The sequence below is a fragment of the Caretta caretta genome, chromosome 1, assembly GCF_965140235.1.
Source record: "Caretta caretta isolate rCarCar2 chromosome 1, rCarCar1.hap1, whole genome shotgun sequence".
NCBI lineage: Eukaryota > Metazoa > Chordata > Testudines > Cheloniidae > Caretta > Caretta caretta.
The window spans coordinates 325714654-325728765 of record NC_134206.1 but is presented as its reverse complement, the minus strand read 5'-3'; the positions used below and the strand labels follow the sequence as shown (position 1 = coordinate 325728765).

At 41.2% G+C, this 14112-nt stretch overlaps 1 protein-coding gene across 2 annotated transcripts in view; it reads right to left on the bottom strand.

The window, feature by feature from the left end:
• LRRK2 (leucine rich repeat kinase 2) overlaps positions 1 to 14112 on the bottom strand; it is a 116345-nt gene that overhangs the window by 24307 nt on the left and 77926 nt on the right. For both annotated transcript variants that reach the window (XM_048836308.2, XM_048836307.2), the window contains exons 33-41: positions 9909 to 9997; positions 8849 to 9036; positions 6891 to 7045; positions 5275 to 5421; positions 4927 to 5118; positions 2971 to 3117; positions 2509 to 2609; positions 2116 to 2306; positions 847 to 1007 (exon numbers count right to left, since the gene is read on the bottom strand). In XM_048836308.2, the coding sequence (XP_048692265.2) occupies positions 847 to 1007; positions 2116 to 2306; positions 2509 to 2609; positions 2971 to 3117; positions 4927 to 5118; positions 5275 to 5421; positions 6891 to 7045; positions 8849 to 9036; positions 9909 to 9997 (1371 nt within the window). The remainder of the gene's footprint in view (positions 1 to 846; positions 1008 to 2115; positions 2307 to 2508; positions 2610 to 2970; positions 3118 to 4926; positions 5119 to 5274; positions 5422 to 6890; positions 7046 to 8848; positions 9037 to 9908; positions 9998 to 14112) is intronic.

Genomic DNA, 14112 nt, shown 5'->3' with positions numbered 1-14112 from the left:
AGCCCCCTGCCTGCACCCCAACCCCCTGCTGCACCCCAACTCCCTGCCCTGAGCCCCCTGCTGCACCCGGCACCTCAACTCCCTTCCCTGAGCCCCCACCACAGCCCGCACCCCTCCTGCACCCCCTGGGGGCAGAGAGGGGGCAGAGTTGGGGGGTGAGGACTTCAGGGAAGGGGTTGGAATGGAGGCAGGAAAGGGGTGGGAAGAGGCGGGGCAGGGGGCGGGGCCTCAAGGAAGGGGTGGAGTAGGGGCGGTGCAGGGGGCAGCGGGGGGGGGGGGTGTCAGTGATGCGACCCTGGGACCAATGCACTAGTCCTCATGTGGCCCTCGTGGTCATTTGAGTTTGAGACCCCTGCTCTAAGGCTACTTTTTCATTGCTCTAATAGTGCAAAGGGGCCTTCAAATGGTGTAAATGTGATCCAATTAAAATCAATGGGAGCTGCAGGTGTTCAGCACCTCTGAAAAATCAGAACCCTGAAGAGCACATTACTGACCACGAAAACCCAACCACATTTAAAATATTGTTTTAATAAAATAATAGGCATAAAAATATTCAAACTGAACATATTTGTACAAAAGAAAAAATAATTAAAATCAGTTAATGTAATTTAACTTACATTCTTTTTAACACCCCATTATACTGCCAGCATTGTGTAAAAGGCCCCTTAGTGTAAATGGCAATCAGGCCCAAGGTATATAAATCTGTTTTCATCAGTTATAACATGGTGAGAACCACAGCAATGTAGACTGTTCCTTAACTGTACACTTCTTATGGTGGAATTACAAAATATTGTCTTTATTCTTTTTAACAAAACAAAAAATACAACAAAGCATTTTTTGCCATACCTGGTGTACCTTCTGAGGTTTTTATCCCCATTCTGCAGCAATACTGAGCAATGCCATAATCAGCAATCTTTGCAATGACTGCTGAATTGGGATATAATGTAAAGAGCAGCACATTATGAGGCTTTAAATCACGATAAATGATCATTGAAGAATGTAGATACCTGTTAACAAAAAAGTATTTAGGTGAAAGCATTTAAAATCCATATCTATCTATTTACACTGACTGCATTAATAATACTATAGTAAGCCATGCTATTAATTTTAATTATTCTAACATCAGAAGGAAAAAGTTCACTAATACGATATCAGATTGACGGATTATGGTTTTGGAATTATCCCAATATATCAGTTATTGGTACATGAACAACTTGGTATTATAGTTCAAGACACCTCACCGAGAGGGACACCACCAACTTGAAAAAGAAGCCAATTAAACAAAAAATAAAAGTAGTTTCACCTATACCTGCCCCTGAGCTTCCTTGCCAGATTTTGTAATTTTAAAATCATATTTCCCTAGCCTTTATGAGGACATTCACAGGTTTTCAGGTTAAAAAGAATGAGACAAATTAAAGGTCAAGAGTGCTGGCTTTTTCTCCATTCACATGAATCCCACTTGTGAATAGAAAAAACAAAAAACACAAGAGAAAAGACAATGAATAGACCAAATGTAAAAGTATCGACTGCTTGTGAGTGGTTTTCTGGTTCCTGGCCCTACAGGTGAGTTGTCACTTCGTGCTTTCTGCCTTTATTCATTCACTTGAAAATCGACAAAAATAATCTAGACTACATTTAAAAAAAAAAAGTACAGAATTCTGTCTCTTTTGGGACACACACAAATTAAGAATACATGATAGCCTAGCCTTACAGTTGATTAAGATCTTGAAAGGATAAGCTAATATATGTCATCAGATGCCCAATTAAATAATGATAGCAGATGCCCTTGACAGAATGTTCTTCTTGTAGCCCGTGCCTACAAATCCCTTATGGAAAACTGCTATAGAATTGAATAGAAATAATTACCTTTCTATAGAGTTTTGAATGATCTTACATAATTTAATAGAAGTATACTGCATTGTATACACTGCTTCAAGTACACAGACAGTATTTTATCCTCTATTCAATTAATCAAATATAAAAAGATAGAACTTATTTGACTAAGAGAATACACCTCCATGGAAGGAGACTCAAGGAAGGGGAAAGAGAAAGCTTTCCTACTTTCAGACTGTCAATATTTTTCAGTGCCAAAATTAGCATTTCAAGAAAATTTACCTTAAACCATCTGCTACATGTAGAGCTATCCTGTGCTGAAGTGTTTTAGTTAAGCTTGAACTATCTTGCTGAAGTAAACGATCCAGAGAACCCTTAGGGGCTAATTCCATTACCAACATCCGGGGACGGATTGCAGCAGCCAGCAAAGATACTAAGCTAGGGTGATGAAGATGACAAAGCACTGCAAGCTCCTGTAAATTGTAAAATCAAGTGAAATACTGCATGTATTATAATATTGATAGTTCTGGGTGAACTGTGTTTGTTTCAACAATATTAATCACTAAAAGGCAGAAAATTCAGAATTAAGGCAGAGACTGTGCTTAAACATTATCAAACCCTTCACTATCATGGTTTTACTAGCGCTGCAATATAAAAAGAAGCAACATTTCTTACTTGTCGTAAGAGTCTGAGGGAGGTATGTTTATTAAAAATCTTTACAGCTACTTCTTCTCCACCATATGATGCGCGGTACACAGATCCAAAACCACCGTCACCTTTTCAAAAAGAAAATGGAAGGGAATATAAAAAAATAAAAGAACATCAATCTTTTCTCAAATTGACTGGGCCTGACTCTGAAAAGCACAGAGCATAAGCCAGTGAGAGTCATGTGTGCTCAGCACATCTGAAAAATCAGGGCCCTAACATACATATTACTCGCAGTTAAAAAAAATGCTCTATAATTCAGAAGTATCTTTTAGCAGCACAGTAGACAAATCAAATAGAAAAAAAACCCAGGTAAAATGTTTTCAGTATGTTTCATAATTTAGACCGATAGCTTAAGTTACATAAACGTTACACTTTTAATATCCTTGCCACATATTAGGTATATAGAGGAGACAAAAAATGAATATTCACCCAACAGAAATTCAGGAGCCTGGTCAAATTCCAATTCATCATTGTTCAACATGATATTTCTAGGCAAATCAGCCAATATCAGGTCAGGAGCAATCTGGGCTATTGGAATGGTAAATCTTGGTTGATCTGGATTTACTAAGAGATCACCTAAGTAAGAAAGAAAAAATATGAGATGCAGTTGAAAAGCAGACAAAATAGCATATTCACCACACTAAACCGAGTGAAGCGTACATATATTCAGTTGTCACTAGTTAGTACACATATGCAAAGTTCATATGAAGTGCATTAGTTGTATACATAAATAGAGAGAGATACCTCAATTTATATACATTTCTTGCATGTGTAAATAATTCCAAACCATGGTTTAATGGCATATGCAGTGGTCAACATTAAAAACTAGCCTTTGTCAAGAGTTACCATACAGCATTAAGCTAACTGAGATACCACATTTTTTCTCTATACCTAGAATAGGAAATAACTCTAGTAAATGCGTGGTACCTGTTGGCTAATATTGCCTTTTTAAATTGTGTCCATTGTACAGGATCCAATCAACAGAACTAATGTCAACTGCAGTACTAACATGAGTCAGAATAAATCACATGAATAATGAATTGCTGGATCAGGTCCCGCAGATGAGTAGGCGAGTGTCTTTCAACCCTCCCACTTTGTACAGCAGTGCAGGGGCTAGCCACAGTCTGGCCCATACTGTATTGTAATACAAAGACATTAGGACAAAAAAGTTGTGGTTGTTGAACCACATTATGAGGATGGTTTTGTTTATTTTAATCAAGTGTTCTTAAATAATGTGAGGTCTCTAAATGCTATGGCTATGGGCATCATGTACAGTAACTCCTCACTTAACGTCTTCCCGGTTAACACTGTTTCATTGTTACACTGCTGATCAGTTAGAGAACATGCTTGTTTAAAGTTGTGCAATGCTCCCTTCTAACATTGTTTGGCAGCTGCCTGCTTTTCCACTGCTTGCAGAAAAAGAGCCGCCTGTTGAAGCTAGCTGGTGGGGGCTTGGAACCAGGGTGGCCTGGCAGCCCCCCTATCAGCTCCCCACTTCCCTATGTTCCCTGTGCAGCAGCCACCCAGCAGGCTATCAATTGCCAGGCAGTTCAGCTGTCCCTCCCCACATTGCCGTGTGCTGCTCCTGCCCTCTGCCTTGGAGCTGTTCGCGGGAGCCTCCTGCTTGCCATGTGTGTGTGGGGGGAACGAGGGGTGCTAATGTGAGGGTGTCCCCTTTTCCCCCACTCCACAGAGCAGGGGGGGACATGACAGGGCTCAGGAGAGAGGGAGCTTGCTGGCAGCAGCTGCTGTCTCAACTTGCTGATCTACTTAAAAAGGCAGCGTACTTAGAGTGGGGTCAGCGTACTTAAAGGGGCAAAGCGTCTATCTCTCTCTCACACACACACACACACACACAAATATGTAAGTCTTCAAGGTGCCACCGTTTTCATACTTGTTTTCATCCTTGTTTTCATACACATGGTGTGGGTCTCTGTCTCTGCCATGCAGTCTCCACTCCCTCCATTTGTGCTCCCTTGTAGAATGTGAGGCTACAATAACAATGTGTTAACCCTTGAAGGCTCAGCCGAGTTCTAGTTTATCATTTAGCAGTAAGGCATTCCCTGGGAAATATCCCACTCTCTTCCACCTTCTGACTTCACCACCTCAACCAAGCTTCACAATCATCATTGCTGTGTACAGTATTAAATTGTTTGTTCAAAACTTATGCTGTGTGTGTGTGTCATTTGTCTGGCGAAAAAAGTTTCCCTGGAACCTAACCCTCCCTATTTACATTAATTCTTATGGGGAAATTGGATTCGCTTAACATTGTTTCACTTAAAGTAGCATTTTTCAGAAACATAACTACAACATTAAGCAAGGAGTTACTGTATAAATACTTATTTATACGGGTAATCTAATTAGCTTAATTAAAACATTATATACCTTCTTCAGCTTTTTCAAGTAAATCATCAAGTAATATTTTTTGGTGCTCTTTGCCATCCTCAAAGCTACACAAAGCCCATTTCTTCAACAGAGTTTCCCCTTCACCACATACATCTATATCCAGTAAACCTGGAAACCATTCTTCCATAAGAGAATCAATGTGATCCACAACTTGCCCCAAAAGGATACAACCTGTAAAAAGCCCCAAAAAAAGTAATTAGAACCACCGTCTCATATCTCCGATTATAAAAACATACTGCATGTTCTAAAAGGAGCAAGCAAAATGAAGAAATGCACCAAGTATAACTCAAACAGCAGATACAAGAACATATTCAGGAATAATTTAACCTTTTCTGCAAGAAGGAGCTGTAATTTTCAAAAAACTGTCTGGATTGCTATCAAATACTGCTGATTCCACTAGACAGTAAGCTTCAGGAGACCAGTTCAGGTAAACGCCTTGTCTCCAATACATTCTATTAGGACGAAGAGCTCGTTCTAGGGAAAACAAAGTTAGTCAAAGTCAGACCTTTAATATGAACTCTATAAACTGGGCTGAACATTCCAAAAATACTATTGTAAGCATATACTTGTGGTTTTATAGATTTATACATATTTATACAACACAAACAACCAATGCATCTTTGCATGCAATTGTGCATCACCAGAAAAGCTGAACATCCTAATCACATTTTTGACCATTCCACCAATGCATATACAAGAATACTAAATATTGACTCAGCTCATGGACTAGTTGGTGAATGTAGGTAAAGTACAGACCTTGAAGTGCAGGCAAACTGGAGTCAAATATAAAGTTTCTTAGGCAATAAATGAAATCACTTGGTGTCTTCCATTTTCTCCCAGGTGGACATGTCTACATTACATATGCACCATAGCCTGATGTGACTGGAATGGTCTGCCCAAGGGAGATCAATTGCCAGAATAGCAGAGGTGTATTAAGTAAAATTTGAAGAGCATTACCAAAGATACATTTGTGTGAATCGTCTAGCTGCAGCTAATGCTCATATGTTATTAAAAATTAAAAACCCCAGTGAACTGAGAAGCGGTGGGGGGAGCAGGCCCTTCATATGGACTGAGTGATTTAAAAATGGTTCTGATAAAATTGGAGTCTGCAGAATTTTTTTAAAAGGGGGAAGAAATGGGCATCAGCAAATGTGTAAGGGCAATTAATTTCACGCCCCAGGAGCCAACACAACAAAACTTGTCAATGGTAGAACTCCTAGAAGGAGATGGGTGTCAGAGTGCATATATCCCCCAAGATGAGACTCAGAGGATGTGTTCAATATAGCCAGGTTTTTCCCCATTAATGGCAGAATTCTGTCATACAGCCATAACCCTGTATTGGGTGCCATATGAAGGCACACTACCTTAGCAGGAAATCCAAGAGGCTCCGGGTCTAAGTAGGTACAATGTTTTTTAAAGATGTGGGGGGGTCTTCAGTGACTAACAGCAACTGCATTACCCCCGGTGCAGCATCTAATCCCCTCTATGCTCAGCCAGCTCCGCTGGGTGATGTGGCATAGGAGAAGACAATGGCTCTACATCCTCCCTTCTTTTTCCTGCCATTTTTGCAGAAACTAATCTCATCAGTGCTTAAATGCAAAGATTCCCTTTGTGTCTGGCGTGTGTGCGCACACATGGTGGGCTGGGGAGAGAGGGAACACAAGAGAGCAAGAGCCTGCTTTCATTCTCCCTTTCTCACTCACACAGAGGGCAGGCACAAAGTGTTCCTAAGAGTTTTTAAATTACAAGTAATGGCCACTATTTTGTTTTCTTACACTTGTAAAATGGCCAGAGATGAGCCCAAAACAAAAATATAACACACAAAATTTCAAGGAAGTAGTAGGAATTAGGATTTGAATCTGTAGACCTGAATTCAACCCCTTGGCTAGTAGGTGTTCAAGGTAAACACACACATTGATAGTTTTAAAGTTAAATGTCAGTACCTCTTCCTGAGAGCATGTAAGGAGACACTTCAAGCAACCTGTTGATCAGTCTGGACCAGAATCCCATGGGAAAGTATGGCATCTCATACAGCCTAATGATGATTCCTGAGTTTTCACAGTGGGGAAGCTCTATAACAGGTCTGTGATCAGACAAACTGAAAGAAACAGGAACATTATTTTCCAGTATTTCATAATTTACTACTTCCAGAATTATTAAATACATAGACTAAAGTGAGAATTATTGTACAGCTGATTATGTTAGCTATATTGATGAATGAATGTCAGAAATGAATGCACCACCAAATCACATAAGCAGGGGGCAGATTATTGGGGTTTATCTGTACTAATGTGTTTATTTATTTTTCATGTTAATGGACAATTTCTGCTCAATTTAAACAGCATGCAGTCCCAGTGATTTCGGGGAACTATCCAAGGATATAAGTGTGTGAAAAAATTATGTAAATATAATTCTTATAGATAATTCTTATCTTGCACTTATAACATCACACATCCAAGGACTCTGAAGAGTTTCAAAGGAATAATCCACACAACACTCCATCCTTTAAGGAAGGTAAGGATTAGTATCTACATTGCACTGATGTAAAAATTGAGGCAGAGAGGCCATGTGACCTGTCATAGCTCACGCAAAAAGAGGGTGTCAGCACTGGCATTACAACTCATAACTTCGGATTTCCAATACTATAGTTTAACCATTAGACGATTCAAAGGCATAATGCCTCCAGGCATCACTGCGTGGGCAGTGCAACTCCTCCGAAGTGTGGTCCTGACTTAAACTAAACAGTTTATAAATACTAATGTTTATGACTTATATTGAAATGAGTACCTGTATATACTGGTACTATCTGGAAGATTTGATCATTAGTAGTATAGGATATTTTGCTATTGTGGTCTCATTGTAAAAGAAATTGTATTCTCACAAAATATTTTGCCTTTTATATGTGCCATTTTTCATTGTGCTAATAGTATACAACTAGTGCCCTACCAAATTCGGGGTCCATTTTGCTCAATTTCATGGTTATAGGCTTTTAAAAAAGTCATAAATTTCATTATTTCAGCTATTAAAATCTGAAATTTCATGTTGTTGTAACAGTAGGGGTCCTGACTCAAAAAGGAGTTGGGGTGGGGGTCACAAGGTTATTGTGGGGGGGGGGGTTGCGATACTGCTACCCTTACTTCTACGTTGCTGCTGACAGCGGCGCTGCCTTCAGAGCTGAGCAGCTGGAGAGCAGCGGCTGCTGGCTGGGAGCTCAGCTCTGATGGCAGAGCCGCTGCCAGCAGCAGCACAGAAGTAAGGATGGCATGGTATGGCCACCCTTACTTCTGTGCTGCTGCCTGCAGAGCTGGACCCTCACTCAGCAGCTGGCACTCTCTGGGCACCCAGCTCTGAAGGCAGCAGCGCAGAGTAAAGGGTGGCGTGGTACGGTATTGCCACCCTTACTTTTGTGCTGCTGCTGGACGGGCGCTGCCTTCAGAGCTGGCTGCCTGGCTAACAGCCGCCGCTCTCTGGCCAGCTCTGAAGGCAGCACAGAAGTAACGGTGGCAATACCGTGACCCTCCCTGAAACTCCCTTTTGGGTTAGGATCCCCAATTTCAGAAACGCTGGTCTCTCCCATGAAAATCTGTATAGTATAAGGTAAAAGCACACAAAAAGCAAGATTTCATGGGGGAGACCAGATTTCACGGTTTGTGACGTATTTTTCATGGCCATGAATTTGGTAGGGCCCTAGATATAACTTTGTTTACTATAAGATCAGTTTCACTTTTATGAAAGAAATTGAGTAGTATACCAATCTAGCATAATCAGTCGAAGTCTTGCTCACTAAGGGGAAATTGCTTTGATATCAAACAGCTAGAAATGTCATTACAGCCTGAGAATATCAGAGTTTTTGATCTTGATACATTTCCATGGCACATTTGTGGTTTTAGCTCTTTTTTACCTGCTTGGAACAAGTAGTTGATCTTCTCCTAATGGCAATGCAATTTGGAACTTTTCCAGAAGCTTAAAGTATTGTGACATGTAGATCTTAGGGAATCTGCTCTTCTTTAAAAGGAATTTTTCCACATCTGAACGCTTTACAATTCCCTTAGGGTATTTAGGAAAGCCTTCCACTTTCACTGTCAAAATCTTTTAAAAAAGTAAAATAATTTCAACTCTGCAGTCATAATTGGATTGCATTTTTCTGACAAAAATAGTTTTCTGCAATATATTACTAACATTACTTACAAAAATTAATAATCCTATTCATAGTAAAACTCAGCATTTCAGCAATGACAGCCATCTGAGCACAAGCTAACAGTTCTGAACAATATATCCCAGGATACCATTTAGCTACCTTTTCATTCAGTGGTGTAGTAGTGTACTTTAGTGGCTCCACCTACTGCATATCATATGGGAGATTATTCCACACGTTAGTTAGTATAGAACAAACCTTCAAAGATTTGGAAGTCTGAATAAACATCTAAAAGTTTGGAACCTTTTCTAAACTAACTAAACCAATTGTGGATCCTTTCCAGGTAGGCCCTCCTAGCAGTCCTTTTGCCCCTCGCCTGTCCCAATATACAGGTCAGTACAACCCATCCTCTTCTTCCTTCTATAGCAGGGTCCAATTACCCTTCCTCTCCAACATTCTAGGTTACTGTTATTGCTTTGTGCCAGAACTCCAAGCTTTAACAATTTGTTGCAGGATTATGCTGCCTCTCACCTGGGATCTCCATTTCATTTTACACATGTACTGGGACCTAACTGACTGTGAGGACTATGCGACATCAGAGAATAAGAGAACTGAGAATGGAGGCATTGGGGTACGCTTGAACCCTAGAATGCATATTTAAAAAGCAACAGGAGGAGTCATGCAGGCCAAACTGGGGAGCTATGAAAGGGAGTGGGTCATGAAACTGGGAAGAAACAGAGGAAAATGAGACCAGGTCAGCTACAGTAGTTGGGGATGGAGGAAAGAGTCGAATAAAGGGATACATAAAATATAATGAGAAGCTAACCTGTGCCATGATTTTACACAGCCACTTAGGGTCCACAAAATACAGATCTGTTAGCTGGAGTGCTGGGTCTTGAAAATGTAGCAGTACGCCTATATAAATAATACTGTAATTAGAATAATATCACACAACATCTATATGAAACAAAAGAAAAGAAGGACGTTGCTTTTAGACAATTCTGGGCTGCCTTTTTCCTGCTCTTCTGGTTAAGGGCATATTAAATGGTGGATACTTTTATCAAACTTAAGAGTAACTCAAGATATCTGACTGCAGTAATGAAATGGTCACCTTTTCCATTATTTCCAGGTGTCGTATTTATAGTCATAATCTGACCTACTCCTTTCAAATATCTAATATGCTCAATGTGAACACTCAGTGTTGATTATTATTTTAATCTAAGTATGTTCAATTATATAGTTCTGAGATAACGTGTTAACTATGTTGTATAACTGCTGTCCTAGTCACAGGCTATCCTAGTGATCTTATTTTTCCTCCCGAATCCTCTTCTCTATTCTGCAGGTTTATTACTTTCAAATAAAGTTAAGAGACATAAGCTGTTAGCAGATTAGTCCTTCACATGATCGTTCCCTTAGGTTATAAAATTTTGAGACAAAATGAAATCATAAACAAGAATAACAGCACCAGGAGGATAAGGTGATAAGTAATAGCCAACATGTAAGGTCAAGAACAAATCATTTCAGACCAAACCAATTTCCTTCTTTGACAGAGGAAGCAGTAGAAGTCATATAACTTGATTTTAGTAAGGTTTTTGACAGAGTGCATGACATTCTCATAAACAAAACTAGGGAAATGTGGTCTAGATGTAATTACTATAAAAGGTGGCTGCATAACTGGTTGAAAATCCATACTCCGAGTAAAAAACAGTTACCTACCTTTCTATAACTGTTGGTCTTTGAGATGTGTTGCACATGTCCATTCCACTGCAGGTGTATGTGCACCTCATGCACAGATGTTGGAAACTTTTTTCTCCTTACAGTACCTGTTGGGGTGGCTCAAGCACCCCCTCTTACTGGGCACCACCACATGCTGGTATAAGAGGGTGAAGCAGCCCCGGCCCACCTCATTTCCTTTGTACCAGATGCACTCTAATATACAGGGGAAGGCGGGTGGGTCATGGAATGGACAAGTGCAACACATCTTGAAGAAGAAGAACAGTTACAGAAGGGCAGATAACCCTTTTTGTCTTTGAGTGATTGCGCGTGTCAATTCCTAGGTAACTCACACACAAACAGCTATGTAGGTGGGTTGAGAGTTTATCTGAACAGTGATTCTAGAATCACTGTCTGAAACTGGCATCATCTTTGGACTGAGGGTAATGACGTAATGAAAAGTGAAGGTGTGGACTGAAGACTGATTGCTGCTTTACATATTTTGGTAATTGGTACTCAAGCCAGGAAAGCTGCAGAAGTTGCTTATGCTCTAGTAGAGTGCCCCAGTATGCTAGCTGGCTAGTCAGTTGGTAGCATAAACAGATGCAGGAAGAGCTCCTGGAGGAAATCATCTGGGAGGAACTGGATTGCTCTTAATACTGTCAGCAACTGCAACAAAAACCTGTGTAGAATCATAGAATATCAGGGTTGGAAGGGACCTCAGGAGGTCATCTAGTCCAACCCCCTGCTCAAAGCAGGACCAATCCCCAATTAAATCATCCCAGCCAGGGCTTTGTCAAGCCTGACCTTAAAAACTTCTAAGGAAGGAGATTCTACCACCTCCCTAGAACTCTGGAATGATTCAGTATGCTCTAGGTTGAAAGCTAATGCTCTTCTCACATCCATTGACTGAAACCTTCAGCCTTGCTTATGGGTGATGGGGTTTTGGAAAAAAAAAGTTGGCGAACTTGGTTAATGTGAAAATTAGAGACTACTTTTGTAAGGATCTTTGGGTGCAGCTGGAGATAAACCTTAATCCTTATGAAAATTGTGTAAGGGGGTTCTGACACCAAAGCTCTCAACTCATCAACCCTTCTGGCTGAGTTGATCACTGCTAAAAAGGCCACCTTCACACACAGATAATGGAGGGAGCAAGTTGTGAGTGGTTCAAAGGGAGGTCCCATTAGAGTTGCCAGGACTAAGTTGAGATGGCAAGGAGGGACAGGGTCCCAAATTTAAGAGTTTCAGAGTAACAGCCATGTTAGTCTGTCTTTGCAAAAAGAAAAGGAGTACTTGTGGCACCTTAGAGACTAACCAATTTATTTGAGCATGAGCTTTCGTGAGCTATAGCTCACTTCATCGGATGCATACCGTGGAAACTGCAGTAGACATTATATACACACAGAGACCATGAAACAATACCTCCTCCCACCCCACTGTCCTGCTGGTAATAGCTTATCTAAAGTGATCATCAAGTTGGGCCATTTCCAGCACAAATCCAGGTTTTCTCACCCTCCGCCCCCCCCCCCCCCCCAAACTCACTCTCCTGCTAACTTAATGATCACTTTAGATAAGCTATTACCAGCAGGAGAGTGAGTTTGTATGGGGGTGGGGGGGTGAGAAAACCTGGATTTGTGCTGGAAATGGCCCACCTTGATTATCATGCACATTGTAGGGAGAGTGGTCACTTTTGATAAGCTATTACCAGCAGGAGAGTGAGTTTGTGTGTGTGGGGGGGGGGGCGGAGGGTGAGAAAACCTGGATTTGTGCTGGAAATGGCCCACCTGTTGATCACTTTAGATAAGCTATTACCAGCAGGACAGTGGGGTGGGAGGGGGTATTGTTTCATGGTCTCTGTGTGTATATAATGTCTACTGCAGTTTCCACGGTATGCATCCGATGAAGTGAGCTATAGCTCACGAAAGCTTATGCTCAAATAAATTGGTTAGTCTCTAAGGTGCCACAAGTACTCCTTTTCTTTTTGCAAAATTTAAGAGTGTAATCTGGGCAGGATTTTCAGGAATCGAGCAATAATGCGGTTGGGAAAAGAGAGGCCTGAATCATTTGTATATGGAAAGCTGAGATAGGAGCCAAATGTACCCTTACAGAATTAATAGTCAGGTTCTGTTTTAGATCAGAACATAGTCCAGCACAACATTCGGGGGTGCTTGCCAAGGAGACATGCCTTTCCCACAGGCCAACCGGAGAAGCGTTTCCACTTAGCCAGGTAGTCCTAGTTGAGTGTTTTCTACTATTTAAAAGGTTTCAGAGTAACAGCCGTGTTAGTCTGTATTCGCAAAAAGAAAAGGAGTACTTTTGGCACCTTAGAGACTAACAAATTGGAGTATAAGCTTTCGTGAGCTACAGCTCAATGGCCATCCTGTGAGCAGGACCTTTCAAAGGGCATCAGCCATGAAGCATCCACATTACGAGATAGAGAGCTTGGAGACTGGAGAGGAGAACACAACCATCGTCTCAGGAAATTAAGTCTGGATCCAACAGGAGGGATAGAGGAGGCTCTATTGAGCATATCAGTGGGCCTGAGTACCGGTATTGACAGGGCCATGCTGGTGCTATAAGAGTAAGATGAGCATGGTCTCTTTTTATTTTGGATAGGACTCTGTGGAGCAAAGGAATCAGACGGAAGATGTATAGAAGGTAATTCTCCCCGAATAAGAGAAAGGCATCTGTTAGGGAGCCTAGGCTGAGACCTTCCTCTCTCCCCCCAGGAACAGAACTGATGGCATTTTCTGTTAGCCCATGTTGCAAAAAGATCCACTTGTTGGAAGATGGACCTGGCTATGTCTGGGCATAATGACCACTTGTGTTGATCAGTTAGCCTGTTTTGTTACCCCAGAAGGTAAGCAGCTTTGAATTGAGGAGGCTATACAGAAGTCCCAGAGATTAATTCTTTCCTGGCAGAGTTGGTTTGACCATGCCACTTCTTGCGTGTTTACGTAAAATACAGTCACTGAGTTGTATGTCATACTCTGTAGATTTTTTCCCCACTGTGTGCGGAAGGAAGGTTGAGCAGTACTGCTCTTAACTCCCTGACATTTAGGTGAGCCTCTAGCTCTCAAGACGATCAAAGACCTTGAGCCTTCAGGGACTCAATGTCAGCCCACCAACGTAGAGAGGATGCGTCTGTGACTAGGATGAGTATTGGTCATATGGGAAGGAAGGGAACTCCCATTCAAACTTTTAGAGTGTCTGTCCACAATCCAGAGATAATAGGACTAGCTCTGGCTTGGAGTATATACTGATGCTAGCCATGTCTGCAGCATCCTGAACTTTAGTCTGGCGTACTACACTATTAG